At 38.6% G+C, this 16,361-nt stretch overlaps 1 protein-coding gene across 5 annotated transcripts in view; it reads right to left on the reverse strand.

The window, feature by feature from the left end:
• The window catches only part of ATP8A2 (ATPase phospholipid transporting 8A2), a 320,810-nt gene that overhangs the window by 248,117 nt on the left and 56,332 nt on the right, over positions 1-16,361 (reverse strand). For 4 of the 5 annotated variants that reach the window (XM_032099453.1, XM_032099455.1, XM_032099456.1 and 1 more), the window contains 10 exons: positions 15,892-15,965; positions 12,704-12,773; positions 11,157-11,284; positions 10,084-10,195; positions 9,392-9,557; positions 6,963-7,090; positions 5,755-5,832; positions 3,608-3,696; positions 2,882-2,926; positions 1,491-1,566 (listed from right to left, as the gene is read on the reverse strand). In XM_032099453.1, coding sequence (XP_031955344.1) covers positions 1,491-1,566; positions 2,882-2,926; positions 3,608-3,696; positions 5,755-5,832; positions 6,963-7,090; positions 9,392-9,557; positions 10,084-10,195; positions 11,157-11,284; positions 12,704-12,773; positions 15,892-15,965 — 966 coding nt within the window. The remainder of the gene's footprint in view (positions 1-1,490; positions 1,567-2,881; positions 2,927-3,607; positions 3,697-5,754; positions 5,833-6,962; positions 7,091-9,391; positions 9,558-10,083; positions 10,196-11,156; positions 11,285-12,703; positions 12,774-15,891; positions 15,966-16,361) is intronic. The other variant, XM_032099457.1, reaches the window with a different exon arrangement.

Below are 16,361 nucleotides of genomic sequence, written 5' to 3' on the forward strand. Positions count from 1 at the left end.
CCCAACAGTCAGCTGTGCAATGACATCAGTATTTGTCTAAGTGACCAGCAAAAGAATTCTGAGCTAGACTTAATGACACTTAAGGAAGCTACCAAAATCCCCTATTTGCCTGCTACAACAGCATGTATTTCGTCTATCCCCCAAAGCAGAAACTACCCAGAGAAGATCAAATAATTAGGTAGCCCAAAAATAAGGGGCCATCTCAAGGCTAGGTGAGAAATTCCATCTCAGACCTCATTTGAGATACATTCCTTCTGCTGAGTCTATTAAAATATACCAAAGCATTTTTCTGCATGCATACCTAAAGCAGCAGCCAGAAAGAGCTCAAACACATTCTACCTACAGCCCACACCTAAACCAGAATGAATACCTGGAGTCAGCAACTACCATAAGCCATAATTGTAGCCATAAATGAACAAACAGGACTCAAAGGAACAGGACAATACATGAATCTTGGCTGCAAGTCACGTCCAGTGGAAATCCTTCCAGTGCCCATGATTACAAAAGCCACATAGGAAACCAGGGCACTGTTCTGAGAGGGTGACCTTGCTGGAGGTTAGAGCACAGGAGCCATCTTTAGGCTCCATCACCCTGAGGAACACATAGTGCCACACCAAGTAATTACTCCCTTCTGGCATTCACACCATGCTGTGTTTCAAGTTCTTAAGTACTGCACAGCAGAACAGAAAGAAAAGCTTTCCTGCACACAAACAGTATATTGCAACTATATTTTAGATGCTCATACAAAACTTAACCAGCCCAGTTACAGAAGCTATACTGTCTAAGGAGAGCAATCAGCTGCTTGAGTTTGTGCTTGCCAATGCTCAGACCCCATACTGTGAGACAGCCTGCAAAGAACAAGGGTCATGCTTTTTGGCAAGTGAATTAGTTGTCTTGTGTCCAGTCAGACACTTCATAGCTGCATGATTCCCAAATAAACAATGAACTGACACTGTAAAGACTAGGTCCCTTTAGGACTCAACAGCTAGGCTAAGATTATTAATCATTAAGGCTTATGCTAAGCTTGAATATGCAATTAATTCCCATCTTTTGCATCCTTTATATAACTAGAATTCCAAACACTTGCAATACTTAAAACAAGGCTCATTCCAGAATTACCTTGTAATGCTGTAGATTATGATTTAAAATGGTGTAGATGTTTGAACACTCCATGTAGTTTTTCTTTTAAAGAATTATAATTTCTATCATAACTTGTTACAAAGCATTATCTTCCATATACAACAGCATGAACCTGCCTTATAGGTAGCTGGTATCCATATCAATGCCATTGCTTCTTTAATTCAATTGTAAGACAAGTGGGCAGAAAGGCGTTGGAGGCAGCTATTTTGATTCCAATTTGCCCCCTCTGTGCTTGCATGACACAATCACAGAGCAGACTTAATCACACAAATAGATTTGTTCAGCATTCAATTCCAGACAAACTTAGAATAGGGCATTTAAGAGGCGTGATATTCAAAGAGCAGACTTACATGACCGTTTTCAATGTTTTGCAGCAGTCTTGGGTCATCAAATTCACACGACTCACTGGTGGAAGGAGGTAGCTGGCTGCAGAGCAAAACAAGCACATTCAAACAAGTGGCAACATTGCCAATCTTAGTACTTCATCTCTTTTCTTGGGAAGCAAATTTAAAAAGCAAAGTAAGACTCCAGTGTCCTTGAAAGCATTGAGAAAAGATCATATGAGTAATGCAGAAAGTGCTGAAAATGAGCACCAGCAAAAAACCCAAAATGGTTATGGCTGACGTGTTTCAGAAGATTCACGTGTCAATGCACCTCCTGGCACAGATGTAGCAACAGCAGTTTCTAAGCATATTTTAAGATACATGGATTTCAGGGAGGCTTACTTATAAAATAGATCAAAGTTCAATATCCCTAAGTTCCCTCCCTAGTCACAGTGTTCTGCTTCAAGCTGACCCCTGGAGGATTTTAAGTCTGAGTACTCCACATAAGTACCCAGAAGAAACTTTCACAGAACTGACTAGGAAAGAAAGATGCAAGGAAAGAAAATATGGCAATGAAGGAAACAGCAATATCTTGGAAGAAAAGAGGGATCCATAGAAATTACATCTCAACAAAAAAGAAACGTGTAATTTTATCACCTTCCTAAAAGATGATCATAAAAATGAGCTGGACCAGTGGAGAAGCCTAGCTTAGCTCACCACCAAGTGCTTTTCTAACAGCATTCAGTGTTTACCTGTTTCTTGGGTAGGAACTCACTTCTTGCCTGTATTTGCCATTCAAATCCATGCCAGCCCTCCCTGGCTCTTCCCCTCCTTCCCAATAACCTCAATATGCTTCACTGACACCTGCGTAACACCTCTGGGTCTTCACTCATTTCTGTGGAATGGGACAGACCTGTCATCTCTATTGATTAAAGTTCTCAATAAAAAGGAGTGGGATTCTCTGGACATGATAGACCTACATATCAAGCTCTCTCCCAGCTTAATTACTAAAACATAGCATTTTAATAAAGAAGTCCCTTTTCTTCTCATTATCAGGCCTGAACTTAGTGATTGCAAAGAGCAACATTCAGGCTCTAGTTTCAGTCTCTAAGGTTCCTGTAAAGTAGGTTACTTTTAGCTTTTAACTTGACTGTCTGCAATTATAAATAAGCACTGCATTAGCATCCCAGCCACCCCAGCCACTGCCTATTCCTCACCCCGTTCACATACCAACTCTCTGTGCAGAAGAGTGGATCCATCACCACCCACCAGCTCTGCATTAGGCTTCCACTGGAAGACCATTTTACTCAAACAGATTCCTGCCTTGGGCTTCTTCCAGTCCCAAATTGGAAAGCGGTCTTTATATAGATTGTACCCACTCTGCTATACAGAACACAAACATCTTGGAATATATTTACCTGAAGTCTTCTGATGAACGTTCTCTTTCCAACTCAGGAAAGTGACTGAGGAGTAGAAAAAGGAAAAAAAGAACATTTATTCCACTTTAGTAACCAAAAAAAATAGGTGGAAAGCGAAGATCAATGAGTCATCACACAAAAACATATGCTGGAACCACAGGTTCAGCTGTTCATACATTTGAATCAAGTTTTCTGCCTTTTGAGATATCTAATTTAGCTACCATGAAATTCAAAGGTTAACTTGCACTGAGATTTAAAATGAAGCAAATACAAAGATTTAGATGACTCAAAGGGATCCTTTTGTCAGAACAGAATAAAACCAGTAAGCAGGTATCCCTCTTGTACAAGGAACATTAAACTCTATAATTACAACTACACTGTTCTAAAAAAATTCTGGTTCTTCTCAAGTCTCAGAAATATGACTGATAATTGCTACCCTTGGACTGCAACTTTTTCCCTCTTGAAAAGCCAGAGCTTATTTATCACTTCTGGTTTTGTTTAAATCATGATCATGTCAGTTAGGAAGCAAGTTTCTTTGCTTCATGTGAAGTACTCCCCAGGTTTGACTTTCATAATTTGTGCTGCAGGACAGGAAAATGAAAGCTATTAATTAAGACCACAAAACATGCTAGAATATAAACTGAAGAACAGAATGTTCTAAACCTTTTCCAATATAAAATTTTGTACCAGTAGTAACCACACAGTTTTTTAAAAAGTCATACATACCCATATGTCACTCCAGCAATACTGCATTTCTTAAAGTTCATGATATTGCATGTTAGAGTACCTGTTTTATCAGAAAACAGGTATTTTACCTGGAAGGGAAAAAAAAGTCTGATTTTCAACTTGCACAGTAACAAGCTCAAAGTAGAAAATAGGAAGATTCTCAGAGACATATTGCTCAAATGTCACAATATTGGCCAATGCAGGCTTATTACAGCTTGATTTGTCTACCAAATCTACTGAAAAATAATCAGGCAAATTATTTAATTGCATTAATTCTTTATCTCTAAATGTGGAAGGGCTCAAATAGTAGATATCAATTGCCAAGTCTCCAGTGTGGTCACCACAGATGTATTTGGTTGTGCTACTTGGACATTTATCAAATCTTTTAACTGTACCTATCTCAAAGAGCAAGACTGGAAATGAAAACAAAGACTCAGGATTGTTGAAGGATCATTGGGTTTTTACACACTGAAGATATTCAGTGTTTCAAAGATCACCAGAAATGTTTGGGGCTTTTTCCCCTCACTATAAGCATGGAATATGCTAGAGTAAGTCCAGCTGGTATTCTGCAGGCAAACAAAAGCTGCTTTTTCTGATGTCCAGTCATGAGCAGTCCTGAAGTACACAACACACTGCCACAGTCAGCACTGCCCAAACTAATAATCCCTTAATGGACACAGTGACTTTAAGGTAGATGTAAGAGGCAACCCCAACAAAGCAACATGACCTCTTGGAGCATTAGCAGATTCACAATTCCCACCTTTAATGGGCCACAACAGACCAAAACTAATTGCAAGTTAATAACACCACAGCTGTACCTCTGCACCAGCTAAGACTTTCAACAAGTAACATGTAGGAAGGGATGGTAATAACATGAAAGAGTGAGACAACTTAAAGACCAAACAACTTTGATGTCCTGGGGTGACAGGTAACTAGAGTTAGAAGAAGCTTTTCCTCAATAATCGCCATTCAGTTCAAGACAGTGCACGACACTATTTGTAAGGTGATCCTTTAGCTGTGCACTACACTGCTACTGAATACAGCATTGGAAAGGGAGCCTTTGCAAGCCAGAAGTCAAAGTGGGTACCCAAACTTCTGAGGAATTTTAAGTCATTAATAATTTCACCATAAAACAAAAATATCAAGGGCACCTGTGAACATGTAATTCAATTAATGAATCAAAAAATTCAGTCTAGTTACACAGAATCACTTGTAAGCCATTCCTGAAGATAACATATGGGCCACCAACATACATTATGCCACAAATACTTTACTTCAGGCAAAAATAACACCATAATTTAGAGGTTGATAACATCACATCAAAGCGATTTAAATACAAATCAAATTTTAGCATTCATAAGAAAAATGCCAATCGGTTTAAGCAGGAAGAATATTGACTACGCCCCTACTGAGCAGCAAATTATTGTGTCTTTTAGATACATAAATGTTGTCTCTAACACTAAATTCACACAAGTTATGAAGTTCACATAGTTCCGTTACAGACCTATAACCTTGATGGTCAAGGAAAAAAGCTAGCATTTCTCAATGGTGCTACAAAATTCCAATAGCAAAGTCGTATTTTCCAGTAAGCTTGTTATGGGAAGCCCTTCCAGTCTGAAGAAATGTTATTTACAGAATAAAGTAATCTACAACAACTAGAAGTTAATATACAGTTATCTTTAGCTGAAAGGAAAATAGGAATGCTTGAAGGAACACACTATCTAAATCAGGAATACAACTGCATTTTTTTGACTGGCATCTCCTGTGAAGTAGTCAGAAACATCAAGACCTAATAACACAGTCTAGGCGGTTGGCCTGCTCTTCAGCCAAGCTTAGCCCTGTACGTTCTGTTCTGGTACAGATAGCCAAAACCACAAAGCATCTCTCCAATACCTTTGAGAATAAAGTTGAGTGAACATATGAAATAGTTTCAATTCCCAAACATAAAACTGCCTATATGACATTACATTTAATCCTGTGATGTCTCATTATTTCACTTGTAAGACTCAGACTAGAGAAAATAACAATGTCCCATTAACCCGAGTAACACAGAGCAACAGAATAAAGCAGATTTGTACATCTTGCTCTCACACCTTCTCTCAACACAACATATCACAATCACGACACTTAAGAAAACGTTGTTTTACCTGCCCAAGTTCCTCATTAAGGTTTGAGGTTCTGGCCATTGCAGGTGTATCTGTTTCAGGGTAATACATATCTATGTCCTGAAATGAGAGCAAAATTAAGACTTATGTTATGCAAATTAAGCACTAAAGTCCCTGTTTTTCTTTTAGTCAGCTCCAGCTTGGCTTAACTGTCTTAATGCTATGAGTGGGCATTCTGAATGCTTGAGACAAACATCATCCCAGGATGGATATGGATGCCTCCTTTACTACATGGACATGAGAAAAGCCAGATTCAACTACAGGTAGTTAATAAACTAAAGGTACAACAGTAAAAAAAGAAACTTAGTACAGTAGAAAGAAGCTCATGCACCAGCCATGATAATCATAGGTATTCAGTTACAACAATCAGTTGTTCTAGCCACATTGATGACTGGAGAGACAATTTTAGTGGCTCCACAAAATAAACTCTGTTACTGCATTTTATTGTGAGAGTAAAAGAAACAGCTGCCACACAAACCAAAGCAACTTCTCAGATATGCATCTCTAGTACATTATAAGCAGCTCAGGGAACAGACTTTTTAAACTTCACTTACATGTATTTTATAGGAACCTACTACATTACTCAAAGTCCAAGGATTAACGCATACCAACAAAAGGTATTCCTCTTGGTTTTGTCCAGCTTGAGAGCCATCACTACAGTATTTTTGGCCCACAACTTGAGACAGACATTTTGAAGTCAAAGCTTCCCTGAACAGAGGGATTACTGTTTGCTTGCGTGAGGCAGCGCCAACTTATCTCCTTACAAAAACATTACGGTCCATACCAGAGGTGACCTTAAGGCCACAGCCAAACCCTAAACCAAACTCCACACCTTCAAACAAGTCTAGTCTTTCCCTCTGCTGTGTCTGAGAGAAGCTGTAAGATACTGAAGAGTTTTCAAAAGATAATTACTGAACGTGAGTCAGCAGAGAGATCCCCTTCAACCAAGAGCTGAGACTTCCTTCTCATCCTAAAGGCCTAAAATACAAGTCATCATTTGCACAGGGGACCTTCCCATGACTAGATCTTTTAATTTCCTGTGAAACACAGAACTGATATAGAATAAACCCTCTGAGTTTCCCAGAAGTTGCATCAGAAAAGTAATTAGAAAATCTTGCAAAGATGTTAAGTGGGTTTTTATTTTAAATGTCAACATCCAGAACTGAGATACATTCATTCTTGCTACTTACCCAATTTATAAAAAGAGCCTGAGTAAACTTGACAACTTCCAATGTCACCAGAAGGCTGATTGGAATAAGGTTGTTGTACAAGATTATAAACGTCAGCAGATTGTATCCAAAGTTCACAGACAGCATTTCTATGGACCAAAAGACACAGGACATCAGCAGACACAAGTCAGAGTGGTATAGGGGCAATCATTTTTATGCAGTTCGCCTGATCAGATTTAGCAATGCTAAAATAATCAGCTAGTGTGTTGATGCCTAGTGTAAGGGCAATTTTAATATTGATTTCAATAGAAGATAGATAAAACACCCACAGACCTCATGCCTAAATACACAGCATTTTATACCAGGTAAAGAAGAACAAGGTTGCTGAGGCTATATATTAAAGAGCCGAACTCTTTCTGAACAATTTTTGCTAGACAGATGGTGAGAAGTACAATATTCCCCACTATAACCCAATTTAGACATTTATCTGACATGTCAACTGCCCAATTAAGAGCCACCAATGTCACTAGTAATATAACCATCTTTCAGGAAGTGCCTACTTGTCTCAGTGGAGTTAGGAAACAAAAAATAAACACCAAAATTAGTTCTAAAATCTGACATCACTGTCAGAATTGAGAATTTACCTATACTAAAGAAATCTATGAGAACAAGTTGACTGTTAAACAGTTGCCTAGTATATGAACTAAGGCACCCTGCTTAAGCAAAGAAGCTGTTATTAACAGTGACAGCATTGCACAACTTGCCCAAGTAAGTCTGCCATCACAAATGGTTCTAAAGGGAAGGGGAAGCATTTATAGATAGCCAGCAGGAATGTACAAGGCTCAGCAGAGACACAGGATGAAAGCTCCTGTTCATGGTGCTGCCCACAGCCTCTCTTTATAATCAAAGTCTCCATATTTGTATGCTCTTCATTTCCCTAGAAACTTAGAGAGGCACTTCAGTCAGCACACAGAACACCCAGCACAACAAGGTCAGAGTCCACAACTAAGGGTTTTCAGCATCACAAGGTAATTAGAAGTCAGGGAAGCAAACTAGGAGGAGACAGAATCCAGAGAAAATTGCTGAAGCCTAATGAATATCAGAGTTTAGAGAAAGGCACCTCCAAGTGAGAGCACACCCTAATTCTGTATCTTTGATAAGTTTGCAGAATGAAGAAGCATGCTTGGTATCGGAACATTCTGCAATACAATTTTTTACAGAGATGAGACATTTAACCAAAATTTAACATCTACCTGCCTAACCTGAAAAAGTGTCTTTCCTGTGTGTGGTAGTTACAGAAGCTATAGAAACTGTGCATTAAATTTACAAAAAGGCATCTATACAGACTATTATGTCATCCTAGTCTATTGCAAGTTGCACCTGTTTTATACTGCAAGTTCAAGAGTTCATCCCATTCATCTTTTCCAGTATTACTTCTGTCATTGTAAGGCACAAATTTAAACTTACTCATTTAAAAAACAAGGGAGAGAGCAGGCAAGAAATTCTGAACATTGCTGACACTGCTACTAGAAGACATTACAACTACCAAAACCTAGAATCAAATATGGGGCATTTCCATGCTCTTCCTATATGGTTTTTTTTTCATTACTACCACAACTACAATTCTTAAACTGCAGAGGATACACTTGCCATCTGTTTTGCATCATCAGCAGACAAGCCATTTGCAGTTTGTGATAATTGCTTTAAGATCTGCATCTCAAAATGCTTCTAACATCACATTTTACAGCTAATGTAACCTCCTCAAAAGTTTGCTGGGGAGTACTTCATTGTTGATGCCCGTCTTCGATAAAGAACTAATAAATTTGAGGACTAAGAATGTAATCAAATAAAACCCTTCAAATAACCATGCTAAGAGATCAGTTTTCTCACAACAAAATCACAGAAGCAAAAGACAGAAGCTTTACCCAATAAATAACAATTGTAACATTTAGCATTTTGGTTTTCTCTAAAAAAGCAGATCAGCATTTCTGACTGAAAAAAAGTTAGAGAAATCCTTTGCATCTCTATATCAACATAATATTGAAGTCAGCATCAGACTGATACCATCCTGCAGTCAAATACAGTCAGACACACATAAGGCTGCAGTACCTGACCTCCTCTGAGAAAAAAAATCGTGTATGGTATCTCCACAGAGATGAAAGAAATGAACACCAGATATCCAAGAATAATTTTTCCCCCTCTTCTGTTTCTGTCCTGCTCCTTGGGTGCTAGCCCAGTGATATTTACCTAACCTTCAGAAGTCTCACTGGGAAGTTCACTTATGTCAGCCCATTCTCAAAAAAAAAAGAAAATATTAGGTCATCAAAAACCTAGCAAGATGTGGGGGGTTTTGTTTTCTATTTCTTATTTTATGCATTAATTCAGTGAAGCTAAGAGCCTGGCTGGCCCTACAGGCTGATACCTCCCTGGCTCAGTGCCTGCATACTCACTGTTGGAGCCAAGGTACCAGACGACTTCGCCGTGTGTTCTGTTCCATAATAAGGCACCTACAGAACTCACAAGGGCCATTACCAGGAGAATACAGAACAAAACCAGGATCTGCATGTTGGTCACTTTCTCCACATTTGATCTCTTCAGAGGTGCTTTGGTTGAATTCTAGACAGCATCAGGGAAAAAAAAAAAAAGGAACCTGGCAATGGCTTATACAAGAGAAAACTGCTGAAGTAAACCCAGTCTTTACTTTCAGAGTCCATTAGAGCATCTGCTGTCCATCCCACCGATGGTCAGCAGCAGTGAACAATATATACATGTTGCTGGTCTCTCCAGGCACTCCCTGACAGGCCCTCCCTTAGTACTACCGTCCTAATCTAATTATCTCCATGATTATTACTATGTCCTCAGCTGTCAAGCCTCAGTTTTAAATGTCATCCAGCTACCAGATAAACTGCAATGAAAGTCAGTTCTCCTTACATATTGAACTGCTTTCACTTTCAGTAAGTGTTTGCACATGTGCACATGCAAACACAAGTACAATGGACCCTTGTATTCCTCAAGGCCTCCAGGGCTGAAACAACTATAATGAGCCAAACCATTCCATAAAATCAAGTCAATGACAACGAGAATACAGGAAAGATGACCAACTTCTATCAAAACATGCCCTTAATCCCCTTAAAACCTTTACCTGCATGAGTTTTGTATCATGTCCTGTATACACAACAATACCCAAGACCCACTGAGTGTTTCTCAGCTGTGCACCTCTCAGCAAGATCTGGTCTGGACCAACAGGAACTGGGCTGCAAAGCAAGAAGTTCATGTATCTTTCAGTTCTCGGTAACATTTTAAAGAAAGTAGTTCTACTCTCAGCCTTATTCCCCAGTATATAATAAAAACAACCCCAAACAACAAGAAGAGAAGAATGTAATAGCAATATAATGATTGTCCACACAACTGAAGAAAGCACTGGAACCTCTGTAGTAAACTTGAGAACTTACATGGCAGCCATAAATAAGCTTATTCTGCACTTGACCTTGGCTAGTACATTCTCTCTCACATCAAGGACAGAGAAGCATCACACTTGCAAAGAGACCATCCATTTCAAGCAAACTATATGACATATACCATTAAACAAGCGTTTGAGAAAACCTGTGTTACCCACATGACTTTCAAGTGGGACTCAAGTGATCATCTGCTATTCTTGCACTGAGCTGCCCATGGAATATACATTTTGTGAAGGAAAACAGGCACGGCCAAATAAAACATGTATATTCCTACCAACCTTTCGCAAACTGCAAATTTAAGTACTAAAACTACATACTTTTCTTTCAAGAGTTGTAAAAATCAACGTCACCCTGACAAAGCCTCCAAGTTCTGGGATCACTTTTCTCTATACACCTGACCTTGGTGCAGCCTTTGGCTCTAGTTGAAAGGGAAAGGTTTCCATTTCCTCTGTGTATCTTATGTAACAAGAAGGCCCTAAAAACCCCAACCATTTCCCTGAGTCCTTCTCTTCAGATGTACCTTCTAATAAAATATCACCATTAATTACAAAGAAATCAATACTCCCGTAACAAGCGGAAGGCTCCATATGAAGATAGAACTGTGTTATCTTATACTGGCAGATGTTCTGATTAATAATTATTAATTATTACTCTCCTCTTCCCCAGCAAAAACACGCATGTGCTTAGAGTTATAGGCTAAAAGAACAGAGGAAACATTTTTCCTAATCCAATGAACTCATGGCTTTGTTGCCAATACCTTTGACCATCTAAGCGCAAGTTTCCAGTGAAGTCGTAGAGATGGCGGTTGGGTCCTTCACATTCTATTCTCCCAGATACTTTCATCAATTCTTCCCTGGACTGGAGACTAGCAGTTTGAGACAGACCCTGCACAGAACAATTCAAAGGAGATTCTTGTCAAAAACTGTTATTAGAAGGCAACCTAGGAAAATGGTACTTCCTTTTAACATCTACGAAACCAAATGTAATTAAATCTGTGGAGGTCAGGGTCCTGTTTTGCTTTGGTGGGGTTTTTTTTGTTGTTGTTACTTTTTTGGGGTTGGTTTTTGTTGTTATGTTTTGGTTTCGTGGGGGTTTTTTTTGTTGTTTATTTGATATTTAATACCTCTTTCCTGCAAAGAAGATTCATTATGGACACATATGAACCTCCTGACAAGACTGAAACTCTCTACATAGATATCATGATCTTTCTTTCACCAAGAGGAAAGTAACCTCCACAAAACATGAAGTTGGACTCATGCACGAGGAAGTAGGAGAAAAGCAGTGCAAACAGGCCTGGCTTTTTTCTCAAATTGTAGGTGCACTGATGTGTTATGGCTGCTAAATACAGTCATTCTTAAGTGTAGTCTCTCTTGGGCCACTGCAGCCAATATGCTCTGATCCTGCTCAAGGTTAATGATCAGCCTGTCATCCAACTGCATCCTAATGTACTGGTACTCCACATTTGAGTGCATGCACAGCACCCACTGCCTTTCTACAAACAGAGGAATCCATTTAATGTTTATTTTGCCAGAATTTGACTGCAGCACTGCAAGCAAGAGCAAGGCCGTATTTTTGTATTTTAAGCATGTCCTGAAGCAAATAAAATCTTACAGGAGCTCAGCATCTCACTTAGTAGCCTGATCTGGAACAGTAAATCACATTTCTACAAATGCAGTAAAGAAGGAGCAAATGTAGCTTTTTAAAAACAAATTATCTGTGTTTCGAAATCCTAATCTAAATTCTTTTTTTTAATGAAAGAAGCCGAAGATTCTTAACTATTTCTAAACACTATAATCAACAGTACTTCTTTAACAAAACTAGAAAGATCCAAATAAATTCTTCTACTTACCAGAAAGAGATAACAAATTAACTTAAATACATAAAAGATCCTTTTCAGCTGCTGCCTCTGCACAATGCTCATAAAATGGTACTCGTGACATGAAAAACTGCAATTTGCATCACAAGCATAGCTGGTTTTTTTTTTTTTTTTTTTTTTTTTTTTATGTACAGCACTTAAATTCCACTAACTAGACCTTCAGCAAAACACATCCCAGGTCTCTTTGATTTGTCTATGTGGGCTTAAAATACTTGCTCCAGGTTAGTTCCTTACACTTGCACATGATGCATTACTGCTTGTGTTTGTATCTGTTGAAAAGGCAAATTACAGCCACTTTAAGAAAGATGCTTTTTAAAAAAACAACAAAAGAAAAGCACTTGTATTGTTGCCATGCAAGCTAGATGGTGCTTCATAGCTAATATTAAACATCTAAAAGAAGAAAAAAGATGGAATCCAGTCTGTTTTACCTGTCGTATTTTAAGATTCGTCTCCCCATCGAGATTAGCTGTTTCAATATAGCACATGGCTTGTGGTTCACTGTAAGGAGTGTAAGATTTTCAATATTAAAACTCAGTACTTTTTTGTACACTACTTTTGCACTAATATAGTCCACAACAGACTTCTTCAAGGCACTGCAGAAGACAGAACACCATACTGGTACACAACCATGAAAGAGCCAGCTGAAAGTACATATTTAACACAGACGTCTTTGGATGTGGTCATACAGCAAACTACAGAGAAAGACAAGTGTAAATCAGATTACTAAGAATTTAACAAGTCATGATAAACTTAGATGCCTGAAGTGGATTATTTTGAATTGCAATCCATTAAATTGCTTCCGACTGCAAGAGTTAGGGATGAAATACCAAGTATTGAACAGTATAAAATGGAGATACGTTTGGATGAAGACAGTAATGCTCTCTGCTATGGAATTCTGTCTCTGAACTGAACACACAAAATCATGTCTGCAAGGTCACCTTAAAGTTGAGGGGCTTGTGGGAAGTACATCCAAAGTCACTGCTAAACAGGTTTTCTTCCAGCATGAGAAAAAGGTTCATTAGGATTGAGGGCTGTGACCTGCATCTTACAGATATGTTTCTGCCCTTACCAAGAGGGACAAAAATCTTCCTCCTAGAACTGAATTTTTTATTAGTTAAGGTCTTATCTATCTCCAACATAGAGGAGCTCTGCATAGGTAGCACCCGTGATAAGGAAGGGGACTTTTACCAGATCTTTTCCTGACATACCACTCAAGATTCAAAAGCTCTCTATGGCCAAACCTCTCTACCACCAAAACTATTTTTCTGCCAACTTTCTTCTCAGGCTGCTAAGGATTATCAGCTTCCTATCTGGATTCAAGCAAGTGCTTCTTCAGCATATCACTTCTCATACTCTTGATAAATGGCTAGTTTTTTTCCAAAGTAACCAACTGCTTTAACAACAAATGTACTCAATCGGCAGAACAGTTCAGTAATAAAGGCTCCTTAGGACAACAATAATTAAGAAATGGACAGGTATATTTATAACAGTAAGAAGCTAGGTTATTCTCTCCAATTAATTTTTCTTTAAAAAGAGAAAGAGGCTGAGTCTATTCTTTGTCTCCTCCTACACAGGCAATTTAAATCTGAACCCAAGAAAGACACAGATTAGAGACCAGCTTGATTCCAATTTTACCTCTGTCAAACACCTTATCTACTACAACTGAAGCGGTTAGCTCAGGAGTGCGACCTTTCACAATACAATTCCTCTAATTTCCACAGAAACTGAATGAACTGTGGAAATGAGAAATGTGGAAGTGTTTCCATGCAAAGTTGTATTTGAATTATTTTTTCCTTCATGTAAATTCATTTTTTATGTAAAATTCATTTGATGTCACCTTTTTACTATACAGCAAAAGAGTCAAGATAAAAAACAACTGTCGATTTTACCTCTGACAATCAGCTCACACACAGAAAATCAACATACACAAGCAAAGAACCCACCCCCTTCATAACATGCAGAGCTTTCTGGTGAACTGAGGACACTTAGTATTGACATTTAAAGGAATCATGGGAATAATACCAATTATAAAGCAGAACTGCCATAGAAATTGCTATTTATTTCAAGCAAAGCCTCTCCCAAATCAACATGCTTTGGGTTAAATTCTCTAATTTTTATGTGGCTATCAATGACAGCAGGTTAGTAGAACAATGTAGAACAAAAAGCTGGCACACACAGTTAAGAAATAAGTCAGAAGGGGGTTTTAGTATAATACATTAGAGAAGTTCTTAAGCAAAATATTCTTTAATGCTGAAACAGAAAATTACTGATGTCCAAGTTCAGCCTAACTGCATATTAAGTTGATAACTGCTTATTTAAGGTTTGGGGCTTATTTTAAAAAAATACAATACTGTATACCATGGAATGAAAGTACCTCTATCCTTCATCACATGGCAATTCAAAAAGACTGAGCTTCTGCATACAGCTTAGAAAAAATTGAAACCTCCCAGGAATAGCACAGACAAGAAGGATGGAGCAGAAAATACAGCAGCTTGAAAAACAAGTTCCCTTACAAGTTGGATCATGTAAGAGAACTGCAACCTAGAGACCAGAGTAATCTGTAGTCACTGTTGAAAGGCACACAGGCAGGAGGGAATTACGGAGGTGGCGTAAGGTTTGGCTAGTAGAAGCACATTTAAGTACAGGAGTTTGGCTGTTGTCTCTTGTTTAAACCTCATCTGTCTAAGCAAACTGTGGTCTTGATTTGGCCTCAAGCTGTTCTACACGACCTAGACTCTAGACTAACAGTCAGGTACCACTCAAAGGCTTTTAGGAACTAAGAGACCTTGACAAATGAGAAGGCTAGGCAAGCACCAACCATATGAAGTTTAACAAAGGCAAGTGCTGGATTCTGCACCTGGGATGAGGCAATGTTGGATGTGTGTGCAGACTGGAGAATGAGATGAGGGAGAGCATTACCACGGAAAGGGACCTGGAGATCTTGATCAATGGCAAGTTCAACATGAGTCAGCAGTGCATGGCAGTACAGAGGGCCAGCTTTGTCCTGGGGTCCATCAAGAAGTTGTCCCATATTTGAAACTAAACCAAGCAGGACTCAACAGGTTGCTGTTGCTACCATGCTAGAGATGGGCCATACCTGTGCTGTATCCAGAGAAGCAGTGAACAAATGAAGCCTAAAAGCTATTTTGTTATTTGGTGCCAACAGAGCTAGCCTTTCAGATTTACTATTTGAAAGAGAAATATTTCTGGGGGGAGCAGGAAAATATGCTGAATACTCAGGGGAATTAATTGGAAGAAAAATTAAGCTTCCTTAATTCAGTGGAGGGATTCTCAGAGGGCCATAGAACCACTGACTGCACAAAGCTCACGTTAAGAACCTTCAGTCTTCCAACAAACCCATCAATACAGAGTATTATGTACCTGTAAATCATAAAGTCAAGTCTTGAAAAAGCCTCATTTTAGAAGAGCCTACCTACAATGATACATGAATCCACGCCTAGTAAAGCCATGTTTTGTCATTGTTGAAATTTGATTTTAGATGTGGAATAGAATTAGTGCTATCTGATGTCTGGTTTTATTAATAACAAATACAGAGATTCAAGTCCTCTGCACCTCAGTTCATCAGACACATCACTTCCACACCCATTCAGGATACCTGGTAGATATTATGATCATGTCTGCTGGAAGATGTTGCCCATTGGTGACCTTCACAATATCGCCTACTGCTACCTGTGGTGGTCAGGAGTACAGTAGCATGGAAGAGAAAAACAAACAGTTCGCTTGTCTGCAATGTTAGTTTGTTATTTTCTTTCACCCAGTCAGAAGAATAGCATCATGCACAGAACAGCCAGAGACAGTGCTTCTGAAAGTCAGAGTACTTTTCACTGCAAGTTTGGAAATATCAAAGCCTTCCCTTTTCTCAATGCAAAGTAAACAATTCTCTAAAGGGGAAAAAAAAGGTAGAGATACTCACTTAGAAATTGTGAGCTTTTGTGGCTTATATTTAATAAAAAATACTTTTTTTCTATAATTCTGCCATTATCCAAATTTAGGGGTTTTCTTTAGTCTTATTTAATTTTCTTTTCTTCCCTAGTAAAAAAGTTATCTTTAAACTTTACCTTCCTT

This window comes from Corvus moneduloides, chromosome 2 (assembly GCF_009650955.1).
Source record: "Corvus moneduloides isolate bCorMon1 chromosome 2, bCorMon1.pri, whole genome shotgun sequence".
In the NCBI taxonomy this organism is placed as follows: domain Eukaryota; kingdom Metazoa; phylum Chordata; class Aves; order Passeriformes; family Corvidae; genus Corvus; species Corvus moneduloides.